The 22190-nt window shown below is 43.0% G+C and overlaps 1 protein-coding gene across 4 annotated transcripts in view; it reads left to right on the top strand.

The window, feature by feature from the left end:
- Positions 1 to 16747, top strand: part of LOC127569394 (amyloid-beta precursor protein-like) — a 145469-nt gene extending 128722 nt beyond the window's left edge. For 2 of the 4 annotated variants that reach the window (XM_052013997.1, XM_052013995.1), the window contains 5 exons: positions 1951 to 2172; positions 6780 to 6833; positions 7237 to 7337; positions 11757 to 11903; positions 15638 to 16747. In XM_052013997.1, the coding sequence (XP_051869957.1) occupies positions 1951 to 2172; positions 6780 to 6833; positions 7237 to 7337; positions 11757 to 11903; positions 15638 to 15739 (626 nt within the window). In that variant the 3' untranslated portion in view covers positions 15740 to 16747. The remainder of the gene's footprint in view (positions 1 to 1950; positions 2173 to 6779; positions 6834 to 7236; positions 7338 to 11756; positions 11904 to 15637) is intronic. The other 2 variants (XM_052013998.1, XM_052013996.1) reach the window with 1 other exon arrangement.
- Positions 16748 to 22190: the final 5443 nt, after the last annotated feature.

Below are 22190 nucleotides of genomic sequence, written 5' to 3'. Positions count from 1 at the left end.
AGACACCACACTTTGGCAATGCATGCTGCCTCTTTTCTGTACTGTGTAGTGACAGCTGGTTGATGTATGGGAGTCTGTGGCTTCTGACTCATTGACGTGGGTACATTGTGAACATCCAATTTTTTTTCCACTCTGACCTTGCATTTGTTTTCCAATTTATTAATTCTCATCCTGACATTTCTGATAAGTGAACAGTTCTATGATGTTTGCGCACCTTTGGGTTTGAATGTCACTTCACAATGAGCATCAACGGGTTACTCATTTAACAATTAGCTGCTGAGTCAAATTTTAATGCTCTCATGTGACATGTACATAGCACATGTTCCAGCAGATTGCCTCTGGATAGTAGTGGGAAATAAGAGCCTGAATGTTTTATTGAATCAGGTTCGGAGACCATGTGATACACAGACCAACAGTTCCTTTGCTTCTGACCAAGAAGCACCCTTATTTTTAATGTTGAGCCTTCTGCTGTAATTGGTTGGTCACACCTTCAGCTGATTGAATTTCCTTTGAAAGCAGTAAATGTTGGCTTATTAATATCCTGGGAGAGATCACCCTATCGCACAACTCTCATGTGATTAGTTTTGTTTTAAATCTTTCCTTCTGCAGACTTTTTCTACAATTAGAGTAGAGACTGCAACAGTAACAGCTTCCATTTTTATAACTGCGTAAAATTGCAATAACAATTGAGGTGTTTTGCAGGTTTCCATATTCCTTATCACATGGGGCAAGGCATTTGGTCCATTGGGTCTGTGCTGGACCTCGGAGAAATCCCATTCCCCTACCAATTTTCCCTGTAACCTATTCTCGCATTTTACCACCCACCTACACTATGGATGGTTTGCAGTGACCAATTAGCCTATCAATCCACGAGACTTTGGGATATGGGAGGAAACCGAAGCACTCAGGAAGTCTCGCAGTCACGGGGAAAACGTGCAGACTCCGCACCAGAACCTGGGCTGCTGGAGCTGTGGATCAGGACTCTAGCTGTGCCACTGTACTTTCTGACAAAATTATTGAACCACATCACATCTTGGGGTTAATGTCCAAAAGCTTGGACAGGAATGTAATTTTTAAAGAGCATCTTAAAGGAGGAAAATGAGGCAGAGAGATGGGGAGGGAATTGCAGTGCTGAGAGGCTTGGTGGTTGAAGGCACAGCCACCACTAGTGGAATGATTAAATCTGGGGCCGAGCATAGGTGAGATAATTTAAGAAGCTCAAATCTACGAACAGTTTACAGCAGGAGGAGATTGTAGAGCAAAATCACTGATTTGAAAACAAAGATGAAGATTTTAAAACTGAGGCATTGCTTAACAAGGTCCTGTTCAAGTCCGACAGTGAATCTTAAGCAAGGCACAGACATCAGAACTTTGGATGACCTTGACTCTACTGGAAGTAGACAGTTGTGGTTTGGATTGGTCAAACCTAGATGTGGCAGAAATAGGGATTTGGGTGAGATAAAGACAGTAAGGCAGTATTAGTGGTGGTGAAAATAGACAGTCCTTGTGATTACATAGATGTATGGTCCAAAACTCAACTGTATCACGTGGTCGTTTCAGAGAGATGGATAGAAGAGGTTACAGAGATAATGATAGAGTTGGTAGCTGGGGAATGGAGGTTGTGATGGCTTTGGTCTTCCCAATACTAAATGAAAGTTATAGATCTGCAAGATCTTTTACTCTGCTGCCCTTAGCCCAAAAAACAGCAATATTGTTGAGCAGAATTGCTGTCGGTGACTCGGATGTAAAATGTAGTTCTGCCACAGAGAAGTCTCGACAAATAAAGTTGAAACATTGCTTATTCCTTATTCCCTCCCCCATTTATTAAAACTGGTAATGTTTGAAGCAACTTACTTTGAAATTAAATAGCGAAGAATCTTCTGCACGCAGATGGTATTGTTGAGTCATTGCTATCGCAACATTCCAAAGCCATGTCTTATGTTACTACAGATGAACTACTGCAGAAGGAACGAAGCTACATGGATGACATGATGGCAAACTCGGTCAGTGACACACGAATTAGCTATGGCAACGATGCCCTGGTCCCTTCTCTCTCCGAGACAAAAACAACAATAGAACTTCTACCGGATGACGGGGAGTTCAGTCTGGATGACCTTCAACCTCCACACCCATTTGTTATTGACTCCATCCCTGCCAACACAGAGAATGAAGGTAATGGCTCAATAAGGGAGCAGGAACTGAACACTGATGTAGGAGAGAATAGTTGGGAGCAGAAATGCAGTGTTTCAGGTAGTTAAACTGAAGTGATGTGCTTTATAATTTTGCTAGGATAAGGTATTGGTGACTGCATTTGAAATGGTTTACTTATTTAACTGTGTGCATTTCATATTGGTAGAAAATAACATTTTAATATCATAATTAAACCACTGACAGGGGGAAATGGTTGTTTTGTTCCCAAAGTAATCGAGTAGCAGTAAACTGGATAAGAATTTCCTTTGGTGTTGGAAGAACGACTCTGTAATTGCTCGTCTCTTTTGACCTTCAGGAAATATGGTGTAAAATTAATTTTAGGAAAATATTATCTGAATCTGGCACATGTTTCTTCATAGTTCCATTTGCAGGAGTTGGTGCTTTGTATTTTTTTTATTTTAAATTTCTCCACAAACCAATACAAGAGCTGTCCCTTCTGTTCATGGCCCAAAGCAGATTTCTTGCTCCTCTCCCTCTTCTCTTAGAAACTGCTAGACTTTAAAGCACACTTTATTCTGGGATGAGTGGGCAAAGGCCACTTGGTTGGGAGTCCTGAATCGTTTCTTTCTCCATGTCGTTCCCTATTAAATTAATTTAAATTTTATTTACAGCGTGGTAACAGGCCCTTCCGGCCCAATGAGTCCGCGCCGCCCTTTTTAAACCCAATTAACCTACCCGTACGTCTTTGCAATGTGAGAGGAAACCAGAGCACCTGGAGGAGCTAGAGCTTTACTCTTTGGAGAGAAGGAGAATGAGAGGAGACATGATAGAGGTGTACAAAATATTAAGAGGAATAGATAGAGTGGAGAGCCAGCGCCTCTTTCCCAGGGCACCAATGCTCAATACAAGAGGGCATGGCTTTAAAGTAATGGGTGGGAAGTTCAAGGGAGATATCAGAGGGAGGTTTTTTACCCAGAGAGTAGTTGGGGCATGGAATGTGCTGCCTGGGGTGGTGGTGAAGGCAGGTACATTGGTCAAATTCAAGAGATTACTAGATAAGCATATGGAAGAATTTAAAATAGAGGGATATGTGGGAGGAAGGGGTTAGATAGTCTTAGGCGAGGTTTAAAGGTCGGCACAACATTGTGGGCCGAAGGGCCTGTATTGTGCTGTACTGCTGCATGATTCTATGATTCCAGCCTGGAAGTGCTAGGTCTAATTGCAGTCCTTCAACCAAGATCAGCTAATCAATCTAGTGATTAGAAATTTGGTAGTTTGTACTTCATATGGTCTTGCAGTTAACCTTTCGCCCATTTATTCAAGAGGTTTTTTTTCCCAAATGGCCACATGACAATGCCCCTCCATACCCCTCTAATAACCACCAGCCCTATAACCCTCCAATACATCTGCATTCTTCCAATTCTGGCCTCTCAGTCGTTCCCATATTTGGTCGCTTCAGCTTGCCAAAGCCCAAAACTCTGGAATTCCTTTCCATAAAAGTGGAAGGAGCTGAAGAAAGTATGTCTTATTCTCACTGGAACTGTATTTTTGTTCACTACTTGTTTCACTCTCCCTCATTGAATATGCAGTTCTGTTTTATCTCTGTTAGCTAAATGGAAACGATGCCCCGGTTTGCAGGATATGTTGAATTGAATTAAATTGAATAGATCTAATCTACCTGTGTGCCTAACTGCAACAAACAGCTTAAAAAAAGGCTGCACAGATGAGGCAAAGGAACCTACAGCAAAAAAAAAGTGCTTAAAACTTGAACCTAATTATTATTAACAGTGTGATATGCAACCCAGCCCTTTCTGCTCTAATAAGCATAATTAGCTTCTGAAAATTTGATTGCCAGTCTAATACTTTTGTCATTTTAATCATTTTCAGTTGCGCAGTTAAACATGCTGTCAAGTGAGATTCAGTGTGAAAGAAAGAAAGCAGTTGTCTAATTCAGTAAATTTTAAAAGAAAAAATATTTGTAGCAGTTAAGTGTGAAAGTGAGTGGCAGTAGGTTAGACTAATCTTTTGCCTCGGGACTCTCAGTTCAAGTGCACCTCGAACTGATGGAGTTAAAGTCCACTCTGTCAGGATTATACGAGGGCTGTCATTGGTGAAACTTAATCCAATGCCTGGAGTTTTAGAAAGTGAAAATCAAAAAAAAACTGCAGATGCTGGAAATCTAAAACGAAAACAGAAAATGCTAGAAATACTCAGCATGTCAGGCTGCTTCTATGGGAAGAGAAACAGTCGATGTTTCGGGTTGGATCTGATGAGTGTTGTCCTGGAGTTTTGGCCTCTTAGATTTAAAGCAATGGATAGAATGATTAGAGGGGATTTGGATGAAGGTGGTGCTATAACTGACCAGTGTGCAGTCTAAATACTGGCAGGTGGACCAAAGGTGGATTAGCAGTCTTGCAGCTGGCATACAAACAGTGGGCCAAATGGACTCATTCTGTGATGTGACTCTCAACATTGACTCAGTCTGGCCCTACATGACACACTGGCATGACACAAATGGCAGACTGGCAGATATGGAAATGAATGCAAAGTTTTACAATGTCAGCGTGACAATACGTTTGGACATGTGCACATTGTTGAGGGAGAAAAGAGGGAGCTTTACCCTGCATGAACTGGACTGAATCCTTGATGCTGGCACTCCCTAAAGTGGGAAGAACTGTAGATTTCTTTGATGGAAATTGAGTCACATTGATAGTGGATGTGATTCTATTTCCATTAAAAAGATCTACAAATACAAAGAGAAGGAAGATGGTGGCAGGGAATGATCAGATGGGACAAGAGCTACCAGATGCTGTCCCATCTGATCACTCCCTGCCTCCATCTTCCTTCTCTTTGAGCTCAGAAAATAATTAAAAATGAATGAATTAACATGGAACGTGTTTTTTCATGTTGCCCTTACTTGGTTCCAGGCTTTTGTTCCCTCCTATTATTACGGCCCTCGGCAAAGTGATTACGCTCCTCCACTTCCACTCGAACAGATTGCTCAGCAGCAATGCAGTGCCGCAATGTGTAAGGATTGGCAGCTGGCCGTGATAATGGAAGGCGATTGCAGGGTGCTGGCACAGCATCACACAGTCATTGGGAGGGCTACCAAATGCTGATGCTTGCTTTTGGCCAGAATCTCACAGCATAGTTTTTTTCCCACTAAGAGCAAGCATGGTTTAAAGCAGAAGGGAGTTTAAAGGTAGTGTTTCCGTTGAGGGTTAAAAATGCAAGTAAACTGCAGTATTTTCCAGAAGTAATGGCTGCTACTTTGCATATCAGATCTAAGCTGCTCACAAAGCACAGCGTCTTCCATGATAGAATGGAAGGTGAAGAATGTGTTAATATACTTGTTATGATGTGGGTTACTGGCAGGTACCCCTCCTCCTCGAACTGAGACTGTTTCCTCAGCCCTCATCAGTTCCTCTGCTCACCGAGGCCAGAATATTGTGCAGACCTTGCAATCAATGACCCTGAATTTTCCTACTTTTTTATTTTTAAAATTTTGCCTGGTTTATACGTTTTATTTCAGCTTAGCTGATACACCCTAAAGCAATACTAAGTATCTGCACCTCAATTAAACATGCTTAATCTGGATTTCTGTACTCTGCCTTCTGATTAGTTTTCCTACCAGTACACTCACATCCCTCCTCCCACACTCCCCACCAACTCTCCCCAAAACCAGTGTCAAGAATCTATTTTCTGTAGTTCAGAAGGCATGTATTTAAGGTAAGAGGGGGAAAGTTCAAAGGAGGTATGTGGGGCAAGTTTTTTTTTACATAGAGTGGTGGGTGCCTGGGATGCACTGCCAGGAATGGTGTTGGATGCAGGTACAATAGGGGTGCTTAGGCTCTTGGATAAGCATTTAATATGCATAGGTTGGAGGGATATGGACCATGTGCAGGCAGAAGGGAATTAGTTCAATTAAGTATTATTAGCATAATTAGTTTGGCACAACTATGTGGGCCAAAGGGCCTGTTCCTATGCTGTATTGTTCTATCATCATAGAATCCAACTCCATGGTTGGAGGCTTTCATTTCTTTGCACATGCACAAGCTGTTTAAGAACTTTGCCCTGTCATTTCTATAAATGAATTCCCTTCTCCTGCATGTCCAGCTTCCTGTAGAATACTGAAGTTTGATTCCGCCACCCCCTCTACATATGACAACAGCAATTCCTAAAATGTCATGATTCTCGCTTTTTAATGCTCTTGCTGTATTTTTATATATAAACTCTTGTAGACTACATTTGTGGTGAAATTTTATATTTGGAACTACCAACTAATTTTTAAACCAAGAAACAAATAAGTGACTTTTTTTTCTATTAATAATCAACATGGGTGCAAGTTTAACTGGAGAGTCTGGTTTATGTTGTTCTGTCCTTTGGATTACGAAGGTATGTGAGAGAATAACACTGATGCAGGTACTGAACCAGTTAATGGTTCCAGTCTTTTGGCCACATCACGATTCCACCTGTTTGGATTGTCGAAGATTTTTGACTTGTGGTTGTTGGAAAGGCCTTTAATACGCTGCTCCTGCTTCCATTTGTTGCTGCTAATTTGTCTCCCTCGCCAATTGCTGATTTTTTTACTTGCTTTTTTGTTTCTATTTCTCAATAACCATGCCCAGTTGAACCAGTTGACGCAAGGCCAGCACCAGACAGAGGACTTACCACACGACCAGGTATCCATTGGCTTGGCTTTTGACTAATTTTGTGTGGTTTATCAGAATACTTTTCTCCTTTTGGTTCTACTTATAAACTGCATAGTCTGCTCTTGATAACAAGGATGAAATGCCCAATTAAGTTGGAAGAAATTCTTGGTATGGTGGTATCAGCCAAAAAGTGGGTTATCTCTGGGTCTTCTCTCTTGGATTTCTGCATCTCTTGCCCTTGCCACATCCCTTGCCTGCCTCTTGCACCCTCTAGTTTGAACACTGCTTAGCTTGACAAATCGTTTTCTCCTCCGAGCCTTGGAATTGAGGCCAGTCGTAGCATCCATTGGTTGATAAGTAACTTGCCTACAGAATCTGTATCGGGCTTTCTTTGGAGGAAAAAGGTCCTTAATGGCTCTGTATTATTACTCAGGTTCTGGACTCACTGGCATTAAGACCGAGGAAATCGCTGAAGTAAAGATGGAAACTGAATTCCGGCAGGACTCTGGGTATGAGGTACACCATCAGAAGCTGGTGAGTAAGTTTATAACATGGATGTTAGTGAAATATTTATAAGATATTACAAGTAATTTAACAAGTTTTAAGGGATGCATCAAATTATGCCAGCTTAGTCCTGAAATAGCATTGTCAGTGCAAGACGGCAGGCGAACTAAATGTCTTCACCATTTTATGAATCATACACATTCTGTTCTCATTCTCACCACTGTGGATATTAGCCAGCCACTGTGTCACTTGTAACTCTGGAGATATCAGCATGAAGCTCGAGCACCCTGCTTCTGATGGTTTTATTCCCTGTTCCTTGATCTCTTCAGTGCTGTGAGCTAGAGGTTTGGAAAATTGTGGTTTCAACTACAAATCTATTTCAGCCTTGTAGTAGATGGATACTTAGAACACCAACTCAAGTCAGTTTGTGATATATGCAGATTAATGAGAGAACTGTACAACCATCACACATAGTGTGGTGATGGATTATGTACCATGGTGGATGTAGTAACTTGTGAAGCTCAATACCATTCTGGACAAAATGGTCAATTTGATCGATGTCCCAGCCAGTGAACCTGGGAGCACTCTCGTTGCTGCTCTGCAGAAGCACTGCAGTAACTCAAAGTTCCTTCCTTGCCACCTCCAGCAGTGCTGTTTTTAAAAGAAAAACCATCACCTCCAAGTCTCCTTAGACTGTGACGCAGGCATACATTGTCAGGATCTTTGAATTCCCCAACACCATCACTGTTGTGGAATTGAACAATGTGCAATCATTGATGAACATTCCCCTCCACTAAACTTAAGAATACATAAGCAGAATGATATAAAGCTTGGAAGCTCCTTGTTTAGTGTGTAAATTCGTTGTCATGTTGTTTAATACTAAGCCGGAGTGCCCCAGGATCAAATCTATTGTCTATCTTAATATGGTCAATGCAACTGTCTGGGAGATAATTCTGGGGGTGAGAGTCATGTTTGGTCTTCGTTCTTCATGGAGCAACAGAAGTTAATAACGTCAGTCCTGCTGGAAAGTTATGTAAGGTGAGCTTATGATTAGGTTCAACTAATAGAAATTGAACTGAAAATGCTGGAAATACCCAGCAGGTCGGGCAGGATCTGTGGAGAGAACAGTTAATGTTTTAGGCTGATGACTGTTAATCATAGCTAGGAAAAGTATCTTTTTAATCAAAAATCTATGTTGTAGAGAATTGGTGAGGGAGGGTGGAGAAAACAGTACAGCAATGGTGCTGAGGTTGAGAGCTTCAAGTTCCTAGGAGTGAACATCACCAAAAGCCTGTCCTGGTCCAACCACGTAGATGCCACGGTAAAGAAAGCTCAGGAGGCTGAAGAAATTTGGCATGTCCCCCTTGACTCTCACCAACTTTTACTGATGCACCATAGAAAGCATCCTATCTGGATGTATCATGGCTTGGTACGGCAACTGCTCTGCCCAGGACCACAAGAAACTGCAGAGAGTTGTGGACACAGCTCAACGCATCACGGAAACCAGCCTCCCCTCCATGAAATCTGTTTACACTTCGTGCTGCCTCGGTAAAGCAGCCAGCATAATCAAAGACACCACCCACCCCGGACATTCTCTCTTTTCCCCTCCCATCAGGCAGAAGATACAAAAGCCTGAAAGCACGTACCACCAGGCTCAAGGACAGCTTCTATCCTGCTATTATAAGACTATTGAACGACTCCCTTGTACGATAAGATGGACTCTTGACTTCACAATCTACCTCATGACCTTGCACCTTATTATCTACCTGCACTGCACTTTCTCTGTAGCTATGACACTTCACTCTGCATTCTGTTATTGTTATACCTTGTACTACCTCAATGCACTGTTGTAGTGAATTGATCTGCATGAACGGTATGCAAGACAAGTTCTTCCACTGTACTTCGGTACATGTGACAGTAATAAACCAATTGATCAATTCCAAAACAAGGGGACCATCTGTGATAGGGTGGAGATGATGAGAGACTGAATGATACAAGTGCTGGCTGGCTGAAAGCAGGAGTGAAGTAAGTGCAGGTAGGGAAAACGAATGGGGACCAGATGAAAGAGGAACAAAATGTGGGAATTGAGAGACGAAGCACTGCTGTTGGTAGAAGTCTGAAATAGAGGGGAATGCTGCAGATGCTCACCAGGTCACTCAGTATCTGTGGAGAGAAAGTCCCACTTACCCTTTGCATTTGATGCTTCAATAAATCTTTGCTTTCAGGCATCAAAGATCGCAAAATTCAACTCTCCAACTGTAAAAGTTCTCTGGATCTTTCTCTCCCTCTACTTTCTTCTAACCCCATCGCCCACCCTAGTCTTATCCTTGCCATGTTTTCACTTCCCCTTCTGATCTTCCCCTCTCAGCCCAAACAATTAATCCTCAGCAGAGGCCACAGCATCAGCCCCATCTGAATGAGTTCCAAACCCAAATGGTGTTGAGCTCTTCTTCTGTCTTCACCTCTGTGCCTATTTCTTTGGCTGGGAGTCTTCACCCAAGACTGGAAACTTTCTCCTGTCTGCAGAATTGCTGATGCATCCAGAATAGTTTGGTTTCTTGTCCTTTCTAAATCTAATCATTTCTAACTGCCAGTTTGACACTGACCACCTCAGGCCTCTTCTACCTCCTCCTCAAGAACCCCAAGCAGGAACGTCCCTCGATTCTATTCTTGCTCCACAGTACTGATTTCTTCTTACCGTGATTCTGTTCTTTGTCCCCTTGTCCAGATGCCACTTAAATCTGTGATAATATGATGCTCTCTGTCACTTTGACATTTTCTGGTACCAATGGGTTAATTTTGAGCATGGCGTCCACTTCTCCACCTCCACTGAACAACTCCTTTACCTCCAGCCCACCTCCTTCAAGCCGCAGGTATGGGAGCCCATGTAGGACCTGTCTCTGGGATATGTGCAGCAGTGATTGTTTCAGTCCACCTCCCTAACTTCCTTTCCAATGTATTAATGACTGTATTTGTGCTGCTTCCTGCTCGCGCATAGAACTTGAAAATTTCTTCACTTCTGCCAACTTCCAGCCTGCCCTCATTTTCACATGGTCCATCTCTGACTTTTCTCTTCATTGACTTCTCTATCGCCATCTCAGGATAGTTAGCAACCAGCAAATCCAGGTTCCCACAACTACCTTGACTACACCTCCCGTCCCCCCAATTCCTGTAAGGATTCCATTACATTCTCCCAGTTTCTCCAGCAACAACGTATCTGTTCAGAAGACTTGCCTTCAACACTAAGTGTTCCTCTAAGCATAGTATCTCATTGACCAGCTGACAGCTCTCAACTATATCCAGGAGGGATCTGGGTAGGAGGGATTAGCTATGTTAGCACAGCATTGTGGGCCAAAGGGCCTGTTCTGCGCTGTACTGTTCTATGTTCTATTTATTCCATTGCCCACACTTATCCAAAACAATAGTGCTCCCCTTGTCTTTGCCTTCCATCCCGTTGTGCTCCACATTTGACAATCATCATAGTTTTCCGTCGCTTTCAGTGTGATGCCATCACCAGGCCCTCGCCCTCCCTGAGCTTCCAGTTACCTGTCTTTTTCAATTCTCTTTCCCACTCCCCCTCTTTCATAAGAACTACATGAAAGGTGCTATACATGCACTAGTTGTTGGAATTTAGATGTGGCTTAAAGAAAAAAAAGTAGCCTTAAAATGGACATTTTCCACTTGCATCATTGTTTTAATTTTAAAGGAATGAGTTTGTAGCAGGTAAAGGTGTTGTCTCCCAGAGCCCTTAAGTGTGGCTGTTCTGGTTTGGAGAGCTGGATGCTTTTTAAACTGTTTACTGGCACCAAACACAGCCCCCTATGTTAAATTTTAATTATTAAACAGACTGCCAAGAATTCAGAATGGGCATGATTGCATGCCTTTTTCTTAAGACCTAGAGATGCTAATTTAATTGATGCAATCAGGAATAAATGTAATCTGGTTATTGTGTCAATTTAAATTATTTCGGAAGATTGCCCCTTTCAATGTCAACCTAACTGTCAATCAGTCATAGTTGGGCGTGTCTTCCAGAACACATTGCTTTTCAGTGAGAGTACTTCCACTTTAAAAAAAATACCTCTGCCTGTCTACATTACAGCAATTTAAATTTCTAGGCAGTTTTAAGAAATGTTTGCAAATGCACAGTACTTTTCAAATAAATTGCAGTCATATGGGTTTTGTGAAATGTCACAACAATTCTCAAAGGATTAAGTACCTTGTATGTTTGAAGCTTAATGAAACATAGCCGAGCAGCTGTTTTGCTAATGATATAAAGGGCTACGTTTTCAGTACACGGATGGCACACATGCAGGGATTATAAGATCCTTTCTTCGCTGTAAGATGCGACACAGATTTCTCTGGTTACAGTTCTGTGAGGTAAGTCACAGTCTCATGAATGGTATGCAGGAAGTGTTGGGTTTTGGGTTATATTTATGTGTTTCTTTGTAGGTGTTTTTCCCAGAGGATGTTGGATCAAATAAAGGAGCTATCATTGGTCTCATGGTTGGAGGTGTTGTCATAGCAACGGTGATTGTCATCACTCTGGTGATGCTGAAAAAGAAGCAGTATACATCCATCCATCATGGGGTTGTTGAGGTAAGTAATTAATCAGCCACTTAAGCCCAAAGAAGCACTGGAATCACTGGAATCTTGCTCTTTATATTCACTTTCCCTTTTTTTTTCTATCAGCAATTTTCTTCTCCACCACCCCCCCCCCCTCCCCCCGCCACCAATGGTTTTGATTTATCGCTGAGCTATCATTCTGTCTGATGCTGGACCTAGTGAACATTTTTCTTGTGCGTCGTGCAAGTGATTTGTTCTGGCAATTTTCATCACTCGTAGCAGCTCGGATCATCATTCTCGCTGCTTCCAGGGTTCTCGATGCAGAACTGCAGTACAGGGTTAGCAAACAGTGCCGAGCGCATTAAATGTGGGAATTAGTCACAAATTGTCACCCCCATTTACGGCTGAGTCTTACAGCAGGGGTCATTCTTGAGGGAAGTGAATGTGTTTCAGTAGCTAACCAAGCACTGGTCTCAAAGTCGAGGAACAATTAGCTAAGTCTCTAGTTTCCTAGGGTTGCATCCTTCCTTCGATTACTTGCTGTGACGTTTTCATGTCTGCTAGAAATTCTCCAGTACCTTGCACCATTTTTCAAGTGCATGCCTAAATAGTAACTCAGCAAGGCATCACACTTAGGGCATGGTGTGACCTATCTTGGCCACCATACATGACTGTGTTAGGATACAGTGTAAAAACTGGTCATTTGACTTGATAGATCTGTTATGTTCACCCAAGTCGCCAGATTTTAACATAGAAGGAAGCCATTTGGCCCATCGAGTCCATGCCAGCTCAGATCAATCCCATTTCCCTGCTTGTTCCCAAACCAACCAACCAACCTACCAACCAGCATCTTGGGACATAGGAGGAGGGATCACACAGTCACAGGGAGAACATGCAAACTCAAAACAGACTCCTCCAGAAGTTCAGATTGAACCCAGGGCACTGGAGCTGTGAGGCAGCACATCTTCTAGCTGCACCTTTCTGTGCTGGTAGAAATGAGGTGGAAGGACTTGGACTTTTAACAGTTAACATTTTCTCATTCCTATTCATGACCAGAGCCCTCTACTTGAACCCAGTCCTGTCAGTTACACTCTCCCCTTACTACCATCTCAACTGAAGTCAGACACCCGTATTCAGAGCAGGGATTCTACCATGGCTCTTTCAATGTGATTAAGTGCAGAACCAAGCAATACATTTTTCATATTATTAACAAGTATCTCTGGGGATTCTGTAAGAAGCATGAATAAGTGAATACATATCCGACACATCATTTAGAAGTTCAGTGCTCTATCCAAATACACAACAGCAGCAGAGGTTTAGAATGTGTTGTTATAGCTGCTAATAACTGTGGTGCACTATGTAGTGACATTGTTCTAATATTTTTATATTGTGTTTGGATCTTTCATAGAAATTAGTTTACTGCAAGATTTTTCTTCAAAAAAGCCACCAATGCACAGAAGCCTTTAACTGAGCACTAGAAAGCTTTAACATAATTGCCCAAATCCCCTGTCCCTTGCCTTAATGTTGTCTCTTTATATTAATGCCAAACCCACAGAAGTCTCCATGAATACTTTTTGACAACAAGTGTGCTTGGGCGTTGGGGGAAGGAGTTATCAGATTGACATTATCTCACTTGTTAACCCACAGGCTTTCCCTGTGAAGGAGCCTGAACAAGCCCCTTGGTTTCAGCATTGGTCAATTACTGTATTCTGTGTTAGTGTTAATCTTAAATGAGTCCATTATTAGGTTGGAAGTGTTCAATGGGAATCGATGCCCTTGGTCAGAGATAGCGGTGGAGGGGTGTTATTCTAACCAGAGGTCTCTGAGCAGTGGTGTTCTGCAGGAACCAGTGCTGGGACCCCTGTTTGTGATATATAGAAAACATCTGGACAAAGATGTAGGTGGGCTGATTAGTAAAATCACACTAAAATTGCAGGAGTTGTTGATAGTGAGGAAGGTTGTCAAAAGCTTCAGCAGGACATGGACCAGTTAGAAATGTGGGCCGAGAAATGGCAGATGGAGTTTAATCTGAACAAGTGAGGTGTTGCACTTTGGGAGTTCAAGGAAAGTATACAGTAAATGGGAAGATGATGTATGAGGGATCTTGGGGTACAGAAGGATTGGCATCATGGTTGGCACAAACATCATTGTCTAAAGGGTCTTTTCCTGTGCTATATTGTTCTATGTCCTACGGTTGCCTGCTTTGTCAGTGTTGGCTCAGTTTTGTCCAATTATTCTTGCTGGAAGTACAACCCATGCTTTAGAAAGAACCCAGACAACCACGTACTAGAATCATACAGCACAGAAATGGGCCCTTCAGCCACTACATCCATACTGACCTTTTTCCCATCTATACTAATTTCATTTACTTGTGTTAGCACCATATCCTTATTCCTTGCCTATTCAAGTGCCCGTCAAAATGCCTCTTAAACAGCGATTGTATCTAATTCCACCACCACCTCCAGCAGCATGTTCCACTCTGTGTATTTAAAAAAAATCCTTATCTCCTTTAAAACTCCTTCATCTCACCTTAAACCTATGCCCTCTTGTTTTTGATACCCCTACCAACAGATAAAGATTCTGACCATCTACCTTGTTTTTGCGCCTCATGATTTTCTATATCCGGTCACACCTTGGCCTCCTTCACTCCAGGGAAAACAAACCCAGCCGATTGAATCTCTCCTCATAACTAAAGTCCTCCAATCTCCTCTGCACTCTCTCCAACGCAACCACATCCTTCCTATAGTGTGGTGACCAGAACAGCACAGTACTCCCCATGCAGTCTAACCAGTGTTTTGCAAGATAACATCCCAACTTTTCCATTCTATGCCCTGACCTATTGGAGATTGTGATCCCTTCATGGTCTGTCATTGAATGTTCTCGCTCTGTGAGAGTGGTTACTGGAGCAGGATAATGAAGGAGACAGTCAGCAGTAGAGCTAAATCCAAGCTAGACTTGGTACTTTCAGGAAAGGTGTTGGACAAATCGAAAAGATAGGGGAGCTGCTCAGTATCTTGGACACTGAGTTTGGGAGTGCACTTTACTGTCATTCTTGTACTTGGTGCAGTTTCTGTTGACTGGATTGGAAATATCAGGAAGCAATAAGCAAAGTAACTATAAAATGAGAAACTAGGCCAGGCTTCAATCTATTTCCACTAGGGCTAAATTGATGTATCATGCAATTAGTCTTGGTCATACAGCATGGAAACGGGCCCTTCAGCCCAACTCATCCATGCTGACCAAGATGCCCATCTAAATTAGTCCCATTTTCCTGCATTTGGTCCATACCCATCTAAACCTTTCCTATCCATGTATCTGTCCAAGTGTCTTTTAAATGTTGTTAATGTACCTGCCTCAACCACTTCCTCTGGCAGCTTGTTCCATATACTGGCCACACTCTGGGTGAAAATGTTGCCCCTCAGGTTCCTATTAAATCTCTCTGCCCTCACCTAAACCTATACCCTCAGGTTCTAGATTCCCCAACCCTAGGGAAAAAGGACCAAGTACATTGACCCTATCTGCCCCTCATGATTTTGTGCACCTGACTAAGATGACCCCTCATTCTCCTACTCTCCAATGAATAAAGTCCCAACCTGCTCAATCTCTCTCAATAACCCAGTCCCTCGAGTCCCGGCAATGTCCCCATAAATCTTTCCTGCACTCTTTCTAGCTTAGTAGCATCCTTCCTATAGCAGGGTGACCAAAACTGAACACAATATCCCAAATTATATTTTGTACTCTCAGCAACCTCTCTCTCCTCTCTGCAGGTTGACGCTGCTGTAACTCCAGAGGAGCGCCACCTCTCAAAGATGCAGCAGAATGGGTACGAGAACCCCACCTACAAGTTCTTTGAACAGATGCAAAACTAAAGAGTGCTCGTCCTAAACAGTAGTCTGATCTCCCAAGCTGGACAGCATATGATAGCCCCTACCGTGTGGTGTCCAGTTTGCCTGAGACACTCAGTGTATCATTACTCTGCTCGTCCTCGCCTTTTTTGAACAGCTGTGCTGTAACACAAGTAGATGCCTGAACTGGAAGAAGCGAAAATTAAGAATCAAAATGTGTATTCTTGATGAGCATTTTAACTGTTTCACTACATGATTATTAATGAATGTTTTTTGTGAATTGTTAGGATTTCTCTGTACCCTAGTGCATGATGTGTCTCCTACCCGATTGCTATTTATCATGTAGTTTGTTAGCAGGTTGTATTGTAATCTTGTGATTTTGTGCAGATTATGAAGTCCTTTTTAAATTGCGACATGCTTTTAACATATTTGTGCTGAATGATGCGAGGGGTAGGGATTGTGTAGGTGCTTCTGTCTTGGTCTATTTAAAGCTGCTTCGCCAGTGAGCAGATACCATGCTGGTTTGGTATTTTCTTTTCATTTTACTCTGGGAGGGTGGGCTGGGGTGAAAAATGACAGCGAGATGAGAAAAAGCAGGCTTACTATGCAGTAAATTGTAGTGTTAGTGTTGATGAATATTCCAGGTAATACATCGGAACATTTTTTTTCTTTGCAAGAGAACTGCTGTTGAGCTGACCCTTCTTTGATGCTGTACAGTGTCTGTGAGCTACAGAATAAAGGAAATGGCTGGATCCTGTGCCTGTGGTTAGTGTGCCATTTTCAATGTCATTCACTTAAGGATCTTTTACCCATGTTAACCTTCAATTCTTTTTTCTGAATGTAACTGTATTAGTGAGTCCCTGTAACTTGCATACTCCCATGGCAGAGGAATCACCTTCATGGGGTCATGCTTGAAACAGATGTATATACTGAGATGTGCTCTCAGTGCTAAGATGGGTTGTACAGATGTAGCTTTAAGAATGGCTTTCTACAATGTATTACATAAATAAATTTAACACGATTCTTAATGAACCCTAGCTTGAATAGTTCTTTTGTGAACAACTTGTGCATCATGCTGATGTTAAACAGTTACACAGCATGGAAACAGGCCCTTTGGACGAATGTCGATCAAGGTATCATTCCGAGCTAGTCCCATTTGCCTGCATTTGTTAGTTTAGTTTGTCATATACACCAAGATGCAATGAAATTCCTTGCTCGCGTGAAGTTCACAGTAAACAGTATGGTAATGATAAATACAGCAAGTGCCAAACAACAGAATGGTGCACGGATTGTAGTGCAAAAAGAAAAACTAAAGTAACAATAATGGAATAACCAAGGAAGGTAGAATTAAGAGACCGAGAATGTGGCAGCACCACCAGGAAGGGGATGTGAAAGGTGATTGATTCAGAAGTGTAATAGCAATGGGGAAGAAGCTGTTACCTGTCCCTCTGAACCTTTTCTTTCCACGAACCTGTCTAACTACCTCTTAAACTTTGCGATTGTACCTTCCTCTGGCAGCTCGTTCCATATACCCACCACCTGCTTTGTGGAGAAAGATGCCCCTCGAGTCTCTTCTAAATCTTTACCCTATCAAGCATGTGTTAGCAACAGGTCCCATTCCATCAACTGGCTGCATTCAGACTGGACAAATTTTCACTTCTGGCCTCAACAGCAGCCCATCAGTTGGAGTGGAGTGGAGTGAAAGGCCAGGTTCTAATCTCGCTCTCCATTATATCGATTTAAAAATCTTGCATAGGAGAATACCTATGAACCCGGAGCATAAACAGGCCACTCAGACCTGCTCCATCATTTAATAAGATAGTAGCTGATTTGATTGTAACCTCAACTGTGCCCAGGGTAATCTTTCACTCCCAAACTCATTTTAAAAAAAAATCATTTGGTCTTTGCTTGAAAAATATTCAAAGATCCTACTTCCATGGCCCCTTGAGAAAGAGAATTCCAAAGATTGAGAGGAAGAGAAATTCTGTTTTAAATGGGCCACTCATTTTTAATGTTACCCCTAATTCTAGATTCTCCCACAAGAGGAACCATCCTCTGCACATCTTCCCAGTTAGACTCTTCAAGGTCCTGTATGTTTCAAGCAAGTCTCCTCTGGTGCTGCAAAACTCCCAATGTATACAGGACTAACCTATGCAACCTTGCCTCTATGATGACCTGTGCATTCCAAGTATCAGTCTTATAAACCTCTGAACTACATCCAATGCATTAACATTCTTTAAATAAGTACTCCATGTGATCTCATCAACTCTCATCAATGCCCTATGGAACTGAAACATAACCTCCCTACTATAGTTTCCAGTTCCTCCATCGATGAGCAATGGCATTGTTAGCTTTCCTAATTACTTGTCGTACCTAAATATTAGCCTTTTGCACTTTCCCCCAGATTCTACCAGTCCCCTGTACGTTAGGGGCAACTTGCAGCGGCCAATTAGCCCACCTGTGGGACGTGGGAGGAAACTGGAGCACTTGGAGGAAACCTACGCAATCACAAGCAGAACATGCAAACTCCCACACCGTCACAGAGAGCAGAAAGCAAATTGCTGGAGGAACTCAGCGGGTCAGGCAGCAGACTGGTTCCTCCAGCAGTTTGTTTTTGCCTCAGCTCCCAGCTCCTGCAGTCCACAGTCACAGGGAGAATGTGCAAACTCCACACTTGCAGCATCTGAGGTCAGGATAGAAGCTGGATCTCTGGAACTGTGAGGTAGCAAGTCTACCAGCTGTGCCACTGTGTCACCCCCACTTGTTAACCTTACTTTTTGTCATCGACAAACTTAGTAACCACACCTTGTGTGCTAGCATCCATGTCATCTTTATAAATGGTTGGGGGGGGGGGGGGGCAGAAGAAAAGTTGAAACTTCAGCACTGTAGCTTACCATTTCCCAAGCAGAATAAGTAATAAATTGGTTTATTATTGTCACATGTACTGAGGTACAGTGAAAAACTTTGTTTTGCCTGCCATCCATGCAGATCATTTCATCATATCAGTGCATTGAGGTAGTACAAGGGAAAAGCAATAACAGAATGCAGAATAAAGTGTTACAGAGAGTGCAGCGCAGGCAGACAATAAGGTGCAAGGCCATAACGAGGTAGATTGTGAGGTCAAGAGTCCATGTTATCGTACCAGGGCACCATTCAGTAGTCTTATAATAGCAGATAGAAGCTGCCCTTGAGCCTGGGGGTACGTGCTTTCAGGCTTTTGTATCTTCTGCCCAATGGGAGAGGGGAGAAGAGAGAACGTCCAGGGTGGGTGAGGTCTTTGATTATGTTGGCTGCTTTACTGAGGCAGTAAGAGATATAGACAGAGTCCATGGAGGGGAGGCTGGCTTCTGTGATGTGCTGGGCTGTGTCCAAAACCATCAAAGCATGGAGACAGGAGAGACTGCAGATGCTGCAATCTACAGGAGGAACTCAGTGGGTTGAGCGGCATCTGTGGAGGGAAAGAAATTGTCAACATTTTGGGTTGAAACCCTACATCAGGACTGAGTATGGAGCAGGAGGATAAGATAAGATATTTATTAGTCACATGTGCATCGAAACACAGTGAAATGCATCTTTTTGCGTTACTGAGAATGTGCTGGGGGCAGCCTGCAAGTGTCACCACACTTCCGGCGCCAACATAGCATACCCACAGCTCCTAACCTGTACGTCTTTTGGAATGTGGGAGGAAACCGGAGCACCCAGAGGAAACCCACGCAGACACGGGGAGAATGTACAAACTCCTTACAGACAGTGGCCGGAATTGAACCCGGGTAGCTGGCGCTGTAATAGTGTTACGCTAACTGTTACACTACCGTGTTGGACAGTATACAGAGGAGAGGGAGGAGTGGTGAGACACAGCCATCGGCAATTCTTTTCCCCCCTACAGATGCTGCTTGACCCGCTGAGTTCCTCCAGCAGATAGTTTGCTATGTCTGAAGCGTATTGTGTGCAACAGATGAAAGTTCTAGGATTCTATATTTGCGTTAGCTAACTGACCTCCAAGTGCGTTTCATCTAGTGTGTTTCGCATCAAGGATTGTTGTTTGTGGCGGGGGTGCAGCGTGTGATGATTGTGGGTGGTGTCTGTGTTAGTGTGATACTGAAGGAGAACCAAAAGTACAGATAGAGGAAGTTCATTCAATGGAGAGATGCAAAATGAGTGTGTCTGACGAGGGCTCAAAGTGCAGCCACCATCACTGGCTTTGTACAAAGGATTAAGGGAGAATTAAAAATCTGCTCAGTGGTGGCACTTGGAATTGATTTGGTTAAATCTTGAGTCATCCCAAGGTTATCAAAGGCTCTGTACAAATGCAGGGATTATTTTTGGCAGTTTGGGGAGGAGTGGAAATGACGAAGACGCAAGATGCAATGTTCTGGAGCTGTGCTGATGGGGTTGGGTGGGTTGTGGGATGAGACCAACTAAACTCAACCTCAGGATTGTGAAGTCCTAGACTTTGGCGGTCAGCAATCCAGGGGAAGAACTTGCCTCTCTCTGGCTCGGGTGTCAGCTGCAAAGTTTTGCTCCAGAGACATTTGGCTGCTTGTCAGAGCCAAGCCCCACCACTCTGATCAGATGCAGCACATGTGCCAAGTGGCAGAACTTGAAAGAGTGAATGAAAGTCTATTCCAGGCAAAGGTTCATCCAGATCCTTGCGGGGGAGGGATTTGTTTGACTCCAGGCAGTATCCAGTCCAGTAACTCTATCCCAAGCCATTTCATTAAACTCTTCCATTAACTTCAGAGCAAATTAGCAACAGTGCTACAGAGATCACCTCAGTCCATCCGTGAAAGTCGATGATGCAAAGCTTCCTAATAGTTAATCCTTTAAAAACTATATTTTATGATTTTATTCTCCTGCCTGCCATAGTCCCCGGTCTTGTGGTTGTTGACACCGCCAATTTCTGCAGGGCTATAACTCCATTGTGACCAATGCCTCTTTATTGGGAGTTGCAACTGATGAAGACTCTCCGACCCGAACCTGGAACCGCTTCTCCACCCGTTTCTCCACCCTTCCTCTGCATTCCCACCATTTTTAGTTTGTCTTTTAAAAAAAAGTTTCTCAATACAAACGGTTTCAAAGATACTGATGTGGCATTTGGAGATGTGAATGAAGGAGGAGCTTTAAAGACGAAAGATGCTGGAATCTGGAGCAACACACAGAGCGCTGGAGGAACTCAGCAGGTTGAGCAGCATCTGTGGGGGGGGAGAGGAATTATCGATGTGTTGGGTCAAAACCCTGCATCAGGACTGAGAGTGAAGAGAGACGATAGCTGGTATAAAGGGGGGGGGGGTGTGAAACAGGGGCTAATGGATGATTAGTGGACCGAGGAGGGGTGAAGGACTGTGGGCAGATGCTGCCAGTTGGAGATGAGTCTGCATTAGGTTTCAGGCAGGAGATCTGTTCTAAAACCAGTAACAGATTCAATGTATTATAATCATCCAATACATTTTTTAGAAGATTAACCACTGGGATCCAACCAGGTCTCCTACTGTTCTGAGTGGCATACACTCACCGTGAATCAAGTGAAAATCACAATCTGAATTGTAATTACAATAGGTCAGAGGCTGGGTGTCCTACTACCAGTGACTCCCCTCCGAATGCCACATTTAATGCGTTCTCTCCTTTGTGAACACTCGTTGGGTGGTGAAGCATCAACCAGGGTGAAAAGCTGACCTAGTTGAGATTTGAAATCTCTGACCAGGATCATTCCATTCACTACCTCTGAACTTGATGGAAGGCGATTTCAGAGTGAGGAAGGCCCTCTACAGATATTAGTTACGGTGGGACAGGGTTATGAACTCAAAACGCCATGATGAAATATGTAACGTCACCTGAGGCAGTGATTCCCAACCTTTTTGAAGGAAAGATTTATGTGGGATAAAACCTTTTTGTGCAGAGAGTGGTCAGGATCTGGAAAGGGGTGCTGGAAACGGGATTAATCAGGGCTTCCAAATGGGAATTGGATGGGCACTTGTGGGAAAATAACGCCTATAGTGAAACAGTGGGAAAACGTGACTGATCAATGAGTAAGCTACATGCCCCACACAGAAGATACAAAAGCTTGAAGGCATGTACCACCAGGTTCAAGGACAGTTCCTATCCTGCTGTTATGAGGCTCTTGAACGGACGTCTCATACGCTAAAAGATGAACTCTTGATCTCCCAATCTACCTCGTCGTGGCCCTTGCACTTTATTTCTCTACCTGCACTGTAACACTATATTATGCATTCTGTTTTTCTTTTTACTACCTCAAAGTATGGAATGATCTGTCTGGATGGCACACAAACAAAAGCTTTTCACTGTATTGTGGTACAGGTGACAATAATAAACCAATTCCAGTTCCATTTCCAATAATACCTGGTGATGTTTTAGGCTGTTCCTTTTCAGGAGCTGGAAGTGTCCCAAATGCTAGCCTTATGGCCAGTGCAACAGAATTATATTTTCATTTATTTTTACCTTTTTTTTGTGAACTTTC

The sequence above is a fragment of the Pristis pectinata genome, chromosome 4, assembly GCF_009764475.1.
Source record: "Pristis pectinata isolate sPriPec2 chromosome 4, sPriPec2.1.pri, whole genome shotgun sequence".
NCBI lineage: Eukaryota > Metazoa > Chordata > Chondrichthyes > Rhinopristiformes > Pristidae > Pristis > Pristis pectinata.
The sequence above is the reverse complement of the archived record's forward strand: the minus strand, read 5'-3'. Positions and strand labels throughout refer to the sequence as shown.